The sequence below is a fragment of the Panthera leo genome, chromosome B2 (assembly GCF_018350215.1).
Source record: "Panthera leo isolate Ple1 chromosome B2, P.leo_Ple1_pat1.1, whole genome shotgun sequence".
In the NCBI taxonomy this organism is placed as follows: Eukaryota; Metazoa; Chordata; class Mammalia; order Carnivora; family Felidae; genus Panthera; species Panthera leo.
The window spans coordinates 121,467,166-121,483,254 of NC_056683.1; the positions used below are offsets into that span (position 1 = coordinate 121,467,166).

At 37.5% G+C, this 16,089-nt stretch overlaps 1 protein-coding gene across 5 annotated transcripts in view; it reads right to left on the reverse strand.

Moving 5' to 3' along the window:
• Positions 1-16,089, reverse strand: part of AHI1 (Abelson helper integration site 1) — a 203,656-nt gene that overhangs the window by 3,959 nt on the left and 183,608 nt on the right. For all 5 annotated transcript variants that reach the window (XM_042939896.1, XM_042939900.1, XM_042939898.1 and 2 more), the window contains one exon: positions 855-957. In XM_042939896.1, coding sequence (XP_042795830.1) covers positions 855-957 — 103 coding nt within the window. The remainder of the gene's footprint in view (positions 1-854; positions 958-16,089) is intronic.

The following is a 16,089-nucleotide window of genomic DNA, read 5'->3' on the forward strand; positions in this document are numbered from 1 at the left end:
TTCCTTTAAGTGACAACTTCACAAAAGTGGACACATTTCACGTTTAGCAGACAAATGTCACCACTGCCTAACTGAGAAAACAGAGGCCTCTTCTTCAGAAAGGTCTTCCTGACCTTCCTACATTCCATCCCCCACAAGAAAACACCATCATTCAAACACACTTGTCTCACTGGCCTATCTCAGTACAAAAGTGACCCTGCCTTGTTTCAAATTCTAATCTGTGTATTTCCTCTGGTCTCCAGGGATTATTCACCTGTCCTTTATCTTGAATGGCTCCTCCCCTGGGGCTCTTTCCTTTCAGTTTGTAACTCTTCTCCTCATTCCCCTCTCTACAAAGATCTCTAAATCCTGTGTTTTCTACTGGTTATTGCCCAGCCTTTTCTTTCCTTCGAAGTACAGCTTCTGGGAAAAGCAGTCTCTTCTGATTATTTTTTCCCTCTGCACTGGAGACGGTCTGATTCAAGGACTCTCATCAAAACTATCTTCTTGGAGGTCATAAATGGCCTCTTGACAGGAAATCCTGAAAGGGCACTTTTAAGTCCTTATTTTACTTCTCCTCCCTTTGGCATTCGTCATCGTTTATTTATTTTTAATAGCAGTATAATTAACATAAAATGTTATATTAGTTTCAGGTGTACAACACATTGATTCAACAACGCTGTCCGTTATTCAATGATCATAAGTGTAGTCGCCACCTGTTACCAAAAATGGTATCACAATATTATGGACTCTATTTCCTATCCTGTACTTTTCATCTCCATGACTTATTTGGCATTTGTGATGGCGGACCAGGCCTTCCCTAAATCTTTCCCTGCTGACTCTATGCTACAACTTTCTCCTGGCTTTCCTCTTACCTCTATTAGGGTGACCTTTTGACTGGTTTGCTCATTCTTCTTCCCCTGCATATCCATTGTGTGTCCTCGGTCCTCACGGCTCTGCGCTTTGCCCACTTCAGAACTACGGGAGGGAAAGATGAGAAACAGGAGCCCGTAAGAAGACTGCTGCCATAGCCCACATGAGGCTCTGATTTAGGGCAGGAGCAGTGGGAACAGAAAGGGGAGATCAATGGATGGATCTGAGAGAAAAACATTAGGGAGATGCTCAAAATAATGTAGAGACATGAATCTTTAGCTGGTAGGATTCCTTCTCTATTATGATGAAGGGACAGAATAAAATAAATTTAACTTCTCTTAGAAAAATATTAGATGCCCAGGAAAAGCCAGAATATTTTCTTATCAAACTAGATGGAAAAAACGTGTGTATGTGTAAAAATAACATGAGATTCCTTAATGACAAAGAAAGGGGTGAAGGAAATTTTTGCATAAGAAAGCTGTGATATGATCCAAGAATTCCACTACTGGGTATTTACCCAAAGAAAGCGAAAACATTAATTTGAAGAGATATATACCTCTTATTTACATTATTTACAATAGCCAAGATATTGAAGCCACCCAAGTGTCCACTGACAGATGAATGGATAAAGAGGATGTGGTGTATCTACCCAATGGGACATTATTCAGCAATAAAAAAGAACATGGTATTTTTATTTGTGACAACATGGATGGACCTAGAGGGTATTATGCTAATTAAAATAAGTCAGACAAAGACAGATGATTTCACTTACATGTGGAATATAAAAAAACAAGTGAATAAACAAACAAACAGCTGAATCAGACCTACAAATACAGAGAACTGATGGTTGACAGAGTGGATGGGAGTGGGGGATGGGCAAAATGGTGAAGGGGAGTGGGAGATTCAGGTTTCCAGTTACGGAATGAAGAGTCGGGAGAATAAAGGGTACAGCACAGGGAATACAGTCAATGAGACTATAATAGTGTTGTGTGGCGAGAGATGGGAGCTACCTTGTGGTAAGCACAGTATAATGAAAAGACTTCCTGAATCACTAAGTTGTACACCTGGAACTAATGAAACACTGCGTGTCAACTACACTAAAAACAAACAAACAAACAAGCAAAAAAACCAACACTGTGATATTCTGATCTGTGGGATGTGGAATGCAGCTTTTCAAATGGTTCAACAGTAAGAGTAAAATATAAAACAAATACTTTGTGAATGAGTGCAGAGTAAATAGTGTTAGGAGAAAAGAAAATACAAAAACAATGAAAAAAGGGAAATTTAAAGAGTGGAAGACAGTGTCTCCTTTCTACCATGTCTGGGAATGGTGGAAGAGTTTGATCCAGATGCAAGAATTTCAAAATCAAGTAAATAAATAGGATTGAATACAGATTACTACAAACTAAACCATCTTCTCTCAAAATCACAGGCTGAAGGGGTGCCCGGGTGGCTTAGTCGGTTAAATGTCCAACTCTGGCTCAGGTCATGATCTCACAGTTTGTGAGTTTGAGCCCCATGTCGGGCTCTGTGCTGACAGTTCAGAGCCTGAAGCCTGCTTCAGATTCTGTCTTCCTTTCTCTCTGCCCCTCCCCTGCTCACGCTCTGTCTCAAATATAAATAAACATTAGAAAAATTAAAAAAAAATCACAGGCTGAAGTCCTAATTCCAAAATGGAAGCAAGGATCTTTAAGGAGGTTAATTAAGATTAAATGAGGTCATAAGGGTGAGACTCTAATCTACAGACCAGAATTGGTAGTTCTTATTAGAAGAGGAAGAGACACCACAGAGCTCTTTCCAACACATGCATAGAGGAAAGGCCATGTAAGGACACAGCAAGAAGGTGGCCACCTACAAGCTGGGAAGAGAGGTTTCACCAAAAACTGACCCCGCTGCAACCTTGATTTTGAACTTCCAGCCTCTCGTACTGTGAAAAAAAATTTGTTGCTTAAGCGACCCAGTCTGTAAGCACTGATAATTTTTGCAATTTCTCTCCAGGGAACCTATTCTCGGGCATTAAAGTAGAAACTCAGGTGTCTGTGGAGGCTATGGTGGGTAATGCGGTGAATGAGAGAAGCAAGCTAGGGGTAATACAGTGAACTGGAGAGTGGATGACCCACACAGGAGAGGCAATCTGCTTCCTCAGCTCAGCTCATGGAACTGTGGTCCAGAACATCAGATTAATTTCAAGAGAAGTACAAAGTCTGCATTTACGTGAAATTTTTTTTTTTTTTGCATTTAGCCACTGAAAATTACACACACATACATACACACACACAGTGGATCCAACCAAAGATACTAGGACTGCATCTTGCTGGCAGGCCCTAGTTTTTGACCTCTGCTCTGGCCACAGAGTATCTCCTGGCCTCAGGGTACCCCAGGCACTTTCACACTTTAGCTCCCGATGTCCTGATTTCTAGGTCCTTCTCTTTTTTTTCACCCTGCCTCAATATGGTCTTTAGGACTTACATACTATTTTATATCTTTGGCTTTTACTGACCACTGTAGGAAAATCAGACTGTGTGATCCTCTTCACTTTTTCTCTCATAATCTATATACAATCTAACAGAAAATTACCTTGAAAATGGATACAACATCTGGACTTTTGTTTGCAGCCAAGATGGGGAGGCAGGGACTGGATATACTGCTTGCCTAAAACCACCACCACCAAAAAACCCCACAATAAACTGGATAAAATATATGAAACAATAGTTTTCAAGACAATGAATCACTGGCAACAAAGGACACTGGTACCCAAGAGACAGAGAACAAATGAGATGAGCCCTATGGTCACCCAGCTCACCGCCTTGAGTTTCCAGGCTATGGCACAGGGAGATGAGGCCTGCATGAGTCCTGGTGGATTCCCTGACAGCTGAGGGCCTGAGGAGACGGAGATGGCTAGAGTTCACAGAGTGTCAGAGAGGAGAAAGCTTCACAGTGAGAGAATGTGAACATCTGCAAAGGGTTCCCTTCAAGTATCCAGAAGAGCTGGTGAACTCATGCATCTGAGGACATTTCCTGAGGCCAGAACAGTGCCTGTGCCTACCATCCAGGCTGGAAGACCTCACAACTCAGAAGGGGCGGCACAGAGTACCCAGAGGGATTTGTGTCCATACTGAGGAATAATGAATGGCTCTGGTCCCCCCTAACAAACCTTAAAAAGCAAGACCCGAGAAGATCAAACTGTTCTGAAGTAGCTTAACTATATTCTAGAACAGAGCTTAAGAATATTTATAGAAATACAGAAATATCTAGTAACCAAAAGGTAAAGATTTCAATGTGTGGCATCCAATACAAGTGTATTAGGGGGTGGGCAAAGAAATAGAAAAATACAACCCATGATGATGATCAAAAAACTGAAACTTAGAACAGACTCAGATGTTAGAATTCTCATTAAAACAATGTTAGAAAAAACATCAAAACAGTTATTATAACTATATTCCACTTGCTCAAAAGGTTAAGTAGACCCAAGGATGATATCTGTAAGACCCACTGTGAATTTCTAGAGATGAAAACTAAAAGGCCTGAGGTGAGAAATATACTGGAAGGGATTAAAGTCAGATGAGACACGGCAGAGAAAAGATCAGATAACTTGAAGACACAGCAACAGAAACTATTAATAGAAATTAAATAGAAGCCACAGCAATAGAAAAGGTGAAACACATTGAAAAAAAAATACAACTAAAAAAAAAGGCATCAGGGAGCATGGGACATGCGGCCCATGTGGGCCTAATGTATGTGTAATTGGAATCCTCAAAGATGAGAGAAACAGATGGAGGCAGGAAACAACAAAAACAAAACTAAGAAGAAAAAATGGCCCAGATGTTCCAAATTTGATGAAAACATAAACCTAAAAGATCCAACTAACCTCCAGCACAAGAAACGTAAAGAAAATTACAAGGCACATCATAATCAAATTGCTCAAAACCAGTGATAGAGAGAAATCTCACAAGTAGCCAACATAGGGGAAACCATGCTCTGTACGGAGGAACACAGAGAAGCATGAGTCTATTTCCTATTGGAAAAAACTGCCAGGTGAGAAGGCAATGGAGCTGAATTTTTTTTCTTTTGATATGAAATTTATTGTCAAATTGTTTTCCATACCACACCCAGTGCCCCCCCAACAGGTGCCCTCCTTAATGCCCATCACCCACTTTCCCCTCCGTCCCACCCACCATCAACCCTCAGTTTATTCTCAGTTTTTAAGAGTCACTTATGGTTTGGCTCCAATGGAGCAGTATTTTTAAAGTACCAGAAAAAAAGTGCCGATCTTTCAACACAGAATTGTATGCCAAATAAAAACAGCTTTCAAAATAAAAGATGAACTAGTCCTTTTCAGACATGTGAAAAGTAAAGGCACTCATTTTTAGCTAACCAACATTACAAGAGATGTTGAAGGGAGATCTCTGGGTGTAAAGGAAAACGGTACCAGGTGAAAATACGGATCTACACAAAGAAATTAAAAAATACTGAAAAATGAAAACAAAATAGGCAAATATTAAGGTTTTCTTATTCAATCTCTTCCAAAGATGACAGTTCACAAAATTAATAACATAATGAAGGGGTTATAACTAATATAAATAAAGTGTGTGACTACAGAAGCATGAAGGTCAGGAAGGAAGAAATGGAAAAACACCATTTTAAAGCGCTAAACCCTAAAAAAAAAAATCACTAAAAGAGGAAAGCACAGCATTATGGGTAATAAGCTAACAAAGAAAGATAAAATAGATAAAACATAATTTAAAAGAAAGCTGAAAAAGTTGAAAAATGAGAGAATTGAGAGAAATAGAAAACAAAAAACAGTATAATAGACTAAAACTTCTCCATGTTAATAATCGTATTAAATATAAATGTTTGCTTAATTATCCTAATTAATAGGCAGAAATGGTCATATTGGGTAAAAAGAGCATGAATTCAGCTGTATGCTGCCTATAAGAAGCATACTTTAATTTTCAACCTATTTGCATTTTTATATTTAAAGTATAAAAACACATATATCATTCCAACACTTATTAACAGAAGGCTGGAGTGACTTTTCTAATATTAATTAAAGTAGATTTCAGAACAAAGAATAGGACCAGAAATAAAGTCACTTACCTCCAAAAAAATGTAACAATCCTAAACATATGGGCACCTAATACAGAGCTTCAAAATACATGACACAAAACCTAACAGAGCTACAAGAATTAAAAAACAAGCCCACAATATTAGTTGAAGACTTCCAATACCCAACTCTCAATAATTAATAGAATAGATAGAAAATCAGTAAGGCTATCCCAGACATAAACAACACTTATTAGCCCATGTGATCGAATTTATTTATAAAAGAACACTTCAGGTAGACAAGTGCATGATACTCAGTCTTTTCTTTTTTTCTTTTCTTTTTTTTAGTATAATTTATTGTCAAGTTGGCTAACATACAATGTATACAGTGTGCTCTTGGTTTTGGGGGTGACTCATCGCTTTTATACAACACCCAGTGCTCATCCCAACAAGTGCCCTCCTCAATGCCCAGCACCCATTTTCCCCTCTCCCTCACCCACCCCCGCCCCATCAGCCCTTAGTTTGTTCTCTGTATTTAAGAATCACTTATGGTTTGCCTCCCTCCCTCTCTGTAACTATTTTTTTCCCCTTCCCTTCCCCCATGGGTTTCTGTTAAGTTTCTCAAGTTCCATGAGTGAAAACATGATATCCGTCTTTCTCTGTTTTATTTCACTTAGCATAAATACCCTCCAGTTCCATCCACATTGCTGCAAATGGCAGATTTCATTCTTTTTCATTGCCAAGTAGTATTCCATTGTATATATAAACCACATGTCCTTTAACCATTCATCAGTTGATGGACATTTAGGCTCTTTCCATAATTTGGCTATTGTTGAAAGCGTTGCTATAAACATTGGAGTACATGTACCCCTATGAATCAGCACTCTGTATCTTTTGTTGGATAAATGCCAGTAGTGCTGTTGCTGGGTCATAGGGTAGTTCTATTTTTAATTTTTTGAGGAACCTCCACACTGTTTTCCAGAGTGGCTGCACCAGTTTGCATTCCCACCAACAGTGCAAGAGGGTTCCCATTTCTCCACATCCTCACTAGCTTCTGTTGTTTCCTGAGTTAATTTTAGTCACTCTGACTGGTGTGAGGTGGTATCTTAACGTGGTTTTGACTTGTATTTCCCTGATGATGAGTGATGTTGAGCATCTTCCCATGTGTCTGTTGGCCATCTGGATGTCTTCTTTGGAAAAGTGTCTATTCATGTCTTCTGCCCATTTCTTCACGGAATTATTTGTTTTCTAGGTGTCGAGTTTCGTAAGTTCTATATAGACTTTGGATACTAACCCTTTATCTGATATCTCATTTGCAAATATCTTTTCCCATTCCGTCGGTTGCCTTTCAGTTTTGTTGATTGTTTCCTCACCATGCAGAAGCTTTTTATCTTGATGAGGTCCCAATAGTTCATTTTTGCTTTTATTTCCCTTGCCTTCGGAGACGTGTCAAGCAAGAAATTGCTGTGGCAGAGGTAAAAGAGGTTGTTGCCTGTATTCTCCTCTAGGTTTTGATGGTTTCCTGTCTCACATTTAGGTCTTTCATCCATTTTGAGTTTATTTTCGTGTATGGTGTAAGAAAGTGGTCCAGTTTCATTCTTCTGCATGTTGCTGTCCAGTTCTCCCAGCATCATTTGCTAAAGAGACTGTCTTTTTTCCATTGGATACTCTTGCCTGCTTTGACAAAGATTAGATGGCCATAACATTTGTGGGTCCAATTCTGGGTTCTCTATTCTATTCCATTGGTCTATGTGTCTGTTTTTGTGCCCATACCATACTGTCTTGATGATTACAACTTTGGAGTAGAGGCTAAAGTCTGGGATTCTGATGCCTCCTGCTTTGGCTTTCTTTTTCAACATTACTTTGGCTATTCAGGGTCTTTTATGGTTCCATATAAATTTTAGGATTGTTTGTTCTGGCTTTGAAAAGAATGCTGGTGCAATTTTGGTACAGATTTCACTGAATGTGTAGATTGCTTTGGGTAGTACTGACATTTTAACAGTATTTGTTCTTCCAATCCATGAGCATGGAATATTTTTCCATTTCTTTGTGTCTTCAATTTCCTTTGTAAGTTTTCTATAGTTTTCAGCATACAGATCTTTTACAGCTTTGGTTAGTTTTACTCCTAGGTATTTTATGGTTTTTGGTGCAATTGTAAATGGGATCAATTTCTTGATTTCTCTTTCTGCTGCTTCATTACTGGTGTACAGAAATGCAACCGATTTCTGTACACTGATTTTGTATCCTATGACTTTGCTGAATTCATGCGTTAGTTCTAGCAGATCTTTGGTGGAGTCTTTCAGGCTTTCCATGTATAGTATCATGTCATCTGTGAAAAGTGAAATTTTGACTTCTTCTTTGCTAATTTGGATGCCTTTTATTTCATTTTGCTGTCTGATTGATGAAGCTAGGACATCCAACACTACATTCAAAAACAGTGGTGAGAGTGGGCATTCTTGTCATGTTCCTGATTTCAGGGGGAAGATCTCAGTTTTTCCCCATTTAGGATGATATTAGTCATGGGTTTTACATATTTGGCTTTTATGATGTTAAGGTATGTTCCTTCTATCCGGACTTTCTTGAGGGTTTTTATTAAGAAAGGACGCTGTATTTTGTCAAGTGCTTCTTCTACATCTATTGACTACACATTCTTTTCAAGGGCACTAAAAACTTTTACCAAGAGAGACCATATTAAGAATCACAAAATAATTCTCAATAAATTTAAAAAGATTTGGATCATTCAGAATATGTTCTTTGACCACAATGGAATTAGAAATCAATAACAGAATGATATCTGGGAAACTCCCTAAATATTGGGAATGAAATGACCCATTTCCAAGTAACCCAGGATCAAAGAATAAATCTGAAGAAAAATTAAAAAAGTGTTTTTGAAAGAAATGAAAATGAAACCACAATATATCAAAATTTGTGGAATGCCATTCAAGCAGGGCTTAGTGGGAAATTTATGGCACTAAATGTTTATATCAGGAGAGAAGAAAGGTATTAAATCGTCCACAGTTTCCACTTTAAAAATTTTGAAAAAGGACAAATTAACCCCCAAATAAGCCAAATAAAAACCAGAGTAGATACCAATGAAGGAGAAAATAGAGAAACAATAAGGAGAAATCAATGAAACAAAAATTTGATTCTTTGAGATCAAAATTGATAAACCATTATTAGCAAGGCTGATTGAAAAAAAAGAAATATTTAGGCTGAGATTGCTCGCTGCCTTAAAAAAATAAATTACCAATAGCAGGGATTAGGGGGCTGCAACTACAGATCCTATTACTACTGATCCTATTACTACAGATCCTATTACTACTGAAAAGATGAGGGAATATTATGAACCACATTATATCAACCAATTAAATCACTTGAGTGAAATGGACAAATTCCTTGAAAGAAACAAACTATCAAGGTTTACATAAGAAGAAACAGATAACCTTGAGAGCTCTAATTCTACTGAATAAATAGAATTTGTAGTTAAAAATCTTCCAAAAAAGAACATTCCAGGGCCAGACAGCTTTACCTGTAAATTTATCCAACATTTGAAGAAGAAATAAAATGATGGCCATGAAAGTGGTGGAGCTAAGAACTTCTGAATATTCTCTTCTCCAAATAAGCTAAGAGAAAACTGGCAAAAATGGTCAGAATCAGCATTTTCAGATTTCTAGAAATTAGTCAAAAGCTTGTGGCAACTGGGGAATGTTTATTCAAGAAAAATGGTTGAACCTTGGTAAAAGCAGAGAGCTCTGTGGCATTTTAACTTGACCTAGTCCCATCCCCCACTGTAGCTCTGTGGTGGCCTTGAAGAAGAGCCTACAATTTATGGCGAAAGCCAGCAGCCCGGCAGCTACTGGAAGGAACAGAACAGGGATGGAGCTCTTTCAAAGCCTCATTTCTAAAGAACTATTTTACTTGATCTGTCTGGTGGTTCCTTGGAAGATACCACTTATAAGGCTGTCAGTACTTGACTTATCTCAGAGCTGGCCTTTTCCCTGGGAGGCACTTGTTAAAACAATTACAGTTAGCTTCATGGCTGCCTGAGTGATGGATAATAGAAGCCAAACAACAGACTAACTAAAAAAGGTGAAAAGGAAAAGTTGGGGAAGTAAGATGTCCACACGAGTTTTCCCAAGTCCTGACACTATTCGGAGAGTCTAGAAGGTCTCACACATGTAGGGTTGTGAGCATGCACAGCAGAGACCTAAGAAGGCTTTACACCTTCACTTCTGGGTGATCTTAATGCTCTGTGCTAATAGGAAGGAAAACTAACACAGAGTTGTCAACTACTTGGCTAAATATCGAAGGTGTGCTCAATACCCCAAGAGACCCCTTAGCAAGACTGAGAGACTTACTGGTTCCAGGTGTTCAAGAAAATCTTTGTCCAATTAGCTGATCACTAGTCTAACCAAGCAGAGACTTCAGTGGCCAAACATTGTAATTATAGAGTTGTAGAAATTTGTTCAGAGAAGTTATTTAACAAATAACAACTATAATAAGTAGCATCAACAACAAACCCCAGGGAAGGGAAGAATCCAATTCTTAAGAGTTGTCACATTATAGTCTTTAAAATGTCCAGTTTTCAACAAAAGATTACAAAGACATACAAAAAAACCAAGAAAGGATGGTCCATACAAAGGGAAAAAAATAATCACCAGAAACTGTCCCTTAGGAAGTCTATACATTGAACTTTCTAGACAAAGACTTGAAATCTATTATTGTAAATATGTTCAAAGAACTAAAGGAAATTATGTCACTACACAGAGAGTATCAATGAAGAAATGAAAATTACAAAAGAAAAAATACCAAATCTACAGACTCTTCCAGAGAACAGAAGAACTAGAAATTCTTCTTAACTCATTCCATGAAGCCAGCTTACCCTAATACCAAACCAGACTAAAACATTACAAGAAAACCAAAGACCCATATTTTTCATGAACAAAATGCGAAAAACTCTAAATTAAATTTTAGAAAATCAAGTTCACCAATTTATAAAAATGATAACATACCATGACTAAATAGGGTTTATCCTAAGAATGAATCGTTAGTTCAATATTTGAAAATCAATGTAATCTACCATATGAACACATTAATAAAGAAAAATCATGATTATCTGAATAGACACAGAAAGAGCATTTGACAAAAATCCAACATCCATTACTGATACAAACTCTCAGCAAACCAGGAAATGAAGGAATCTACCTGATAAAGGACATTTATAAAAAAAAACCTATGATAATATCATATTTAATGGTGAAAGACTGAATGCTTTCCCACTCATTACCCATAAAATCATGAAGAAGATAACGCTATCTACTCTCATCATTTCTATTCAACCTTGTAACATTATACTGGAGGTTTAGCCTTTGCAATAAGGCAAAAAAAAAAAAAAAAAAAAAAAAAAAAGGCATCTGGTTTGGAAAGGAAGGAATTAAACTGGTTTTTATTTGCTTGATTGTCTATGTAGAGAATCTAGTAAAATATACTAAAAAGCTACTAAAACCCAAAAGACATTTTAGTAAGATGGCATAATGCAAGTTCAACATCCGACAGTCAGTAGTATTTCTATAAATGAGCAACAAACAATTATAAATATCATTTACATACGAAATACTCAGGAATAAATGGGTCAAACATCTGTAGGACTTACACCCTGAAAACTAAAAAACAGTGCTGAGAGAAATTAACAAAGACCTAAATAAATGAAGAAATATGTTAATGAGTCAGATTACTGAATATTGTTAACCTGTCAATTCTCTCCAAACTGGTCTGTGGATTCAAGGCAATGCCGATTGGAATCCAGTAGGCTCTACTGTAGAAGAAGCTTATTCTAAAAATCATGTGCACATAAAAAAGACCTTGAATAACTAAACTGACATTGAAAAAGGACAAAGTTGGAGGACCAATAATACCTACTTCCAAGACTTCCAGTTTTATTATAAATTTCTAGTAATCAAGACAGTGTATTACTGATTAAAGACAGAAAACCAGATCAATGGATCAGAACTGAGTCCAGGAACAAATGCACAAAGATACTGACAACTGATTTTCACAAAAATGCAAAAAGGCCATTCATCTGAGGCAGGATTGTTTTTTCAACAAATGGGGCTGGAACAACTAGAATATGCAAATGCAAACAAACCAAAATAGATTATCTGATCCAAACCTCATGCCATATATAAAAATTAACACAAAACAGATCATACACTTAAATACAAAACCTGAAAATATAAAACTTTCACATGAAGACGTAGGAGAAAACTTCTGTGACTTTAGGCAAAGGATGCTTAGACAGTATAAAGCATGATTCATAAAAGAAAAAACTGATAAACGTCATCAAAATAAAGCTTGTTCTTTGAAAGCCACTGTTAAAAGAGAATGAAAAGGGAAAACAGAGGCTGGGAGAGAATATCTGCAAATTATGTATCTGCAGAAGAACATATTTAAAATATATAAAGAACATTGTGACGTCACACACCTCACAATGGCTGGGTCTGATTTCACAAAGTGGAGGTCGGGTGGGGGGTGGTGGTAAAAAAAAAAAAAAAGGCTGAAAAATGGACAAAGCAAGAACTAAAAAAAACAAAAGGTTGCAAGCAACAGGTATTTTAAGGAAAAAAGGTAAACCACTTCCTTCTCGTGAAAAGGAAACTGGAGTCTGGAATAGGACTATTATAAAACTGGAATAAATATATAGTGGAAGAGTGACAGGATACTTAGAATTAACTCTTAAAGCCTTCATTATATTAAGAAGAGATTTCATTCATTCAGTTCCCATCTGAGTGTTCATAAATAAAGGACTTTAATATTACTATCTGAATTAACTTTTCTCTGATCAAAGCTGTTAATGAAATAAAACATTCTATCTTTAAAAAAAAACCCAACAAACTCAAGTTAAAACAGATTAATGACTAGGGAATACCGGATACTACTTATTAAGAATTTTCACATATTAATAGAAACTTCATTACCAACTCTCAGGCAGTAGATAATAACATCATAGGGGCATGAGGTACAAAAGGTGTAAGTTCCAGACTTTTAAGAAAATGCTTTGGTTAAATTAACCTATTGGGGTTTCTTCTTGATACCTTAAGAAGGGAGTACAGCTTTACTAAAATGTGTAAACATTACTTGCACAGAAGTGATTGACATTTCTAAAAAAAATAAAAATAAGAAAGAATAAAGAAGATAAGAAATTCAAGTGGAAGTAGTAAGAGGTAGTCCTATGTGGCTTATTTATATATTCTGGTCAACCAACTAAATAAGTTGCAAACTGAATGGCAAGACTGAAAGAAACAAAACAATTAGCCTTCAGGGGCGCCTGAGTGGCTCAGTCGATTAAATGTCCAACTCTTGATTCTGGCTCAGGTCATGATCACGAGATCGTGTGAGATCAAGCCCTGTGTCAGGCTCCATGCTAAGCATGGAGCCTACTTAAGATTCTCTCTCTCTGCTTCCCCCCCCCCAACTTGTGCTCTCTCTCTCTAAAATAATAATAAAAAAAATTAGTGTCCATTTACTTGGGTACAATGGACTCATTTAGGTAAATTAAAGAAATAAAGAAATGACTTTGTACATATGGGGCTATAATATTTCCATCTTCCACTTGCCTACAGCTTTCAGGTCATTAGAAATGTATCTTAATTCATCCCTACTTCTAAGAAACTACTAGTATAGGGAAAGCCCAAAAAGCTGCAGATGAACTTGAGCATTTAGACATATCTGAACTTCTCATGAAAATTTATTTTCAGAAGCTTTGTAAGTGTTCTATGCTCAAAAGGAGAAGTCAAGCTACCCTGACAGTCTTTAGGAGCTGGGATGTTTTGCGAGGTTTTTAAAAAATTCTAACCTGGAGAGCATGGTGTGGATCTGTGTATCACCGGAGAATAGGCATCCAATGCAGTCAGTGACTACAGACTCTCATTTGCATATTAGATACAAGTTTGAAAATTTAAAAAAAAAATTTTTTTTCAACGTTTTTTATTTATTTTTGGGACAGAGAGAGACAGAGCATGAACGGGGGAGGGGCAGAGAGAGAGGGAGACACAGAATCGGAACCAGGCTCCAGGCTCCGAGCCATCAGCCCAGAGCCTGACGCGGGACTCGAACTCACGGACCGCAAGATCGTGACCTGGCTGAAGTCGGACGCTTAACCGACTGCGCCACCCAGGCGCCCCAAGTTTGAAAATTTTTTATAAAACATGTTCAAAAACACCAAGAGCACTGTTGCCATAATGTATTAAATATGGTATTTAAAAAATTTTTTTATTTTTATTTTTGAGAGAGACAGAGAGAGAGAGAGACAGAGTGAGAGACAGAGCATGAGCAGGGGAGAAGCAGAGAGAGACACACACACAGAATCTGAAGCAGGTTCAGGCTCTGTCAGCCCAGAGCCTGATGTGGGGCTCAAACTCACGAACCGCTAGATCATGACCTGAGCCGAAGCTGGATGCTTAACTGACTGGGCCACGCAGGCGCCCCTAAATATTATGATATTTTTTGGTTGTTGAAACAGTTTGTCCTTACTGTTCGTGTATTTTTTATATGTGTGATCTGTCATTGAGTATAAACTCTTTAGGGTCAATGACTGTATCATCAACTATTATATAAAATTCCAGTGTTTTAGAGAATGGAACTGAAAACTTTCCTGGCAGATGTAACCAGAATGAAGATCAGAAAGACCTCGGATGTGTGTTTCATACAGGAGGCAGCGGGAAAGCCTGGAAAGAAAAGCAGATTAGGAAACAGAGGACCTGTGTTCTGGTCCTGGGTCTGACATTTAGTAACCACAGTGACTTGAGACAAGTCACAGCCTCTAAGATCTAAGGCAGGGGTCAGGATACTGGTCTGCAGGGAGATAGTGAGAACCAAATGTGATCCATGTGAGTGGCTGTGCTCTGAAGTGATACAGGGCTATATATAGTTATATCATCATCAGATTTTCTCTTTAAAAGATTTTAAAGCTTCCAACAAAATGGCATTTTACCGGGAAGCCTGACAACACTAAATATAATTTAAAACAAACAGACAAACAAACAGCCCAGCAGTCTGGGGATCTTGGCTCCTGGTCTGTGTACTGACCCAGAAGTGCCCTGGGAAATTTATGCAAGGCCTTTCCCCTTAGTTTTCTTGACTAGAAAACAGAGGGGATAGAGAATTTCTAAGGAATCTTCTAGGTCATGATTCTGTGACTCTTTAAAACACCATTTAAATTATGTTTGTCTTTCATCTGTAGAATAAAACATTATCTTGTGAAATAATGCATGGTTTTATTTGATAATTCCTATAAATTAGACTGTCATCTCCTTCAGAATTTTTGAAGTGAAACAGACATATTATTCTCCAAAATGTCAACATCAGTAGCAGGGTTAACCTGAACAAACATCTTCCTGAAGGAAATTCAGCTAGGATCATCCGGGTGCGTGTGTGTGTAAGCATGTACTCCTATGCGTATGTGGGTATGGTTGGTGGTGGATGAACAGGAGGGCACGACAGATTATCTAGGCTGTTCGAGGCTGTTACTCTCTTGGGATAGTTTGCTAGTGATTGTGTGAATATGAAGTTTGGGCTGAAAGTTAGGTACAAAATGATCTGCAGTGATAAAAAAAAATGAGAAATAGGAAGATTTTTGATATAAGTTTTTTGAGGTAAAAGGGATTTTCATTTATGTATTAAATGATGCAGCAAGTACCAAATGAAACTACAGAAACTTCCTAGTGATCTTTTATAACAAACACCTCAAAACGAATTGCTTAAATATATTACGCATTTGAAGAAAATACACAATGATATTGTTATGGGTATTACTTTGTTTCTTTAATGTCTCAAATAGGTATTTCATAATTTTTTTAAACCACACATCATCTACGTGTTTTCAGTTAATGTTATTTTAAAATGTAACTCAAACAAAAATAAATGACAAAATGGTTCCAAAAAACAAAAATTTGGTATGATATTTTAATTTTATTTAATATTATTTCTTATAACTTAGTTATAATACATTCTCAAAGTCCAACCATTAAGATATTCTTACGGGCGCCTGGGTGGCTCAGTCGGTTTAGTGTCTGACTTCGGCTCAGGTCATGATATTGCATGAGTTCAAGCCCCACGTCAGGCTCTGTGCTGACAGCTCAGAGCCTGGAGCCTGCTTTGGATTCTGTGTCTCCCTCTCTCTCTGCCCCTCCCCTGCTC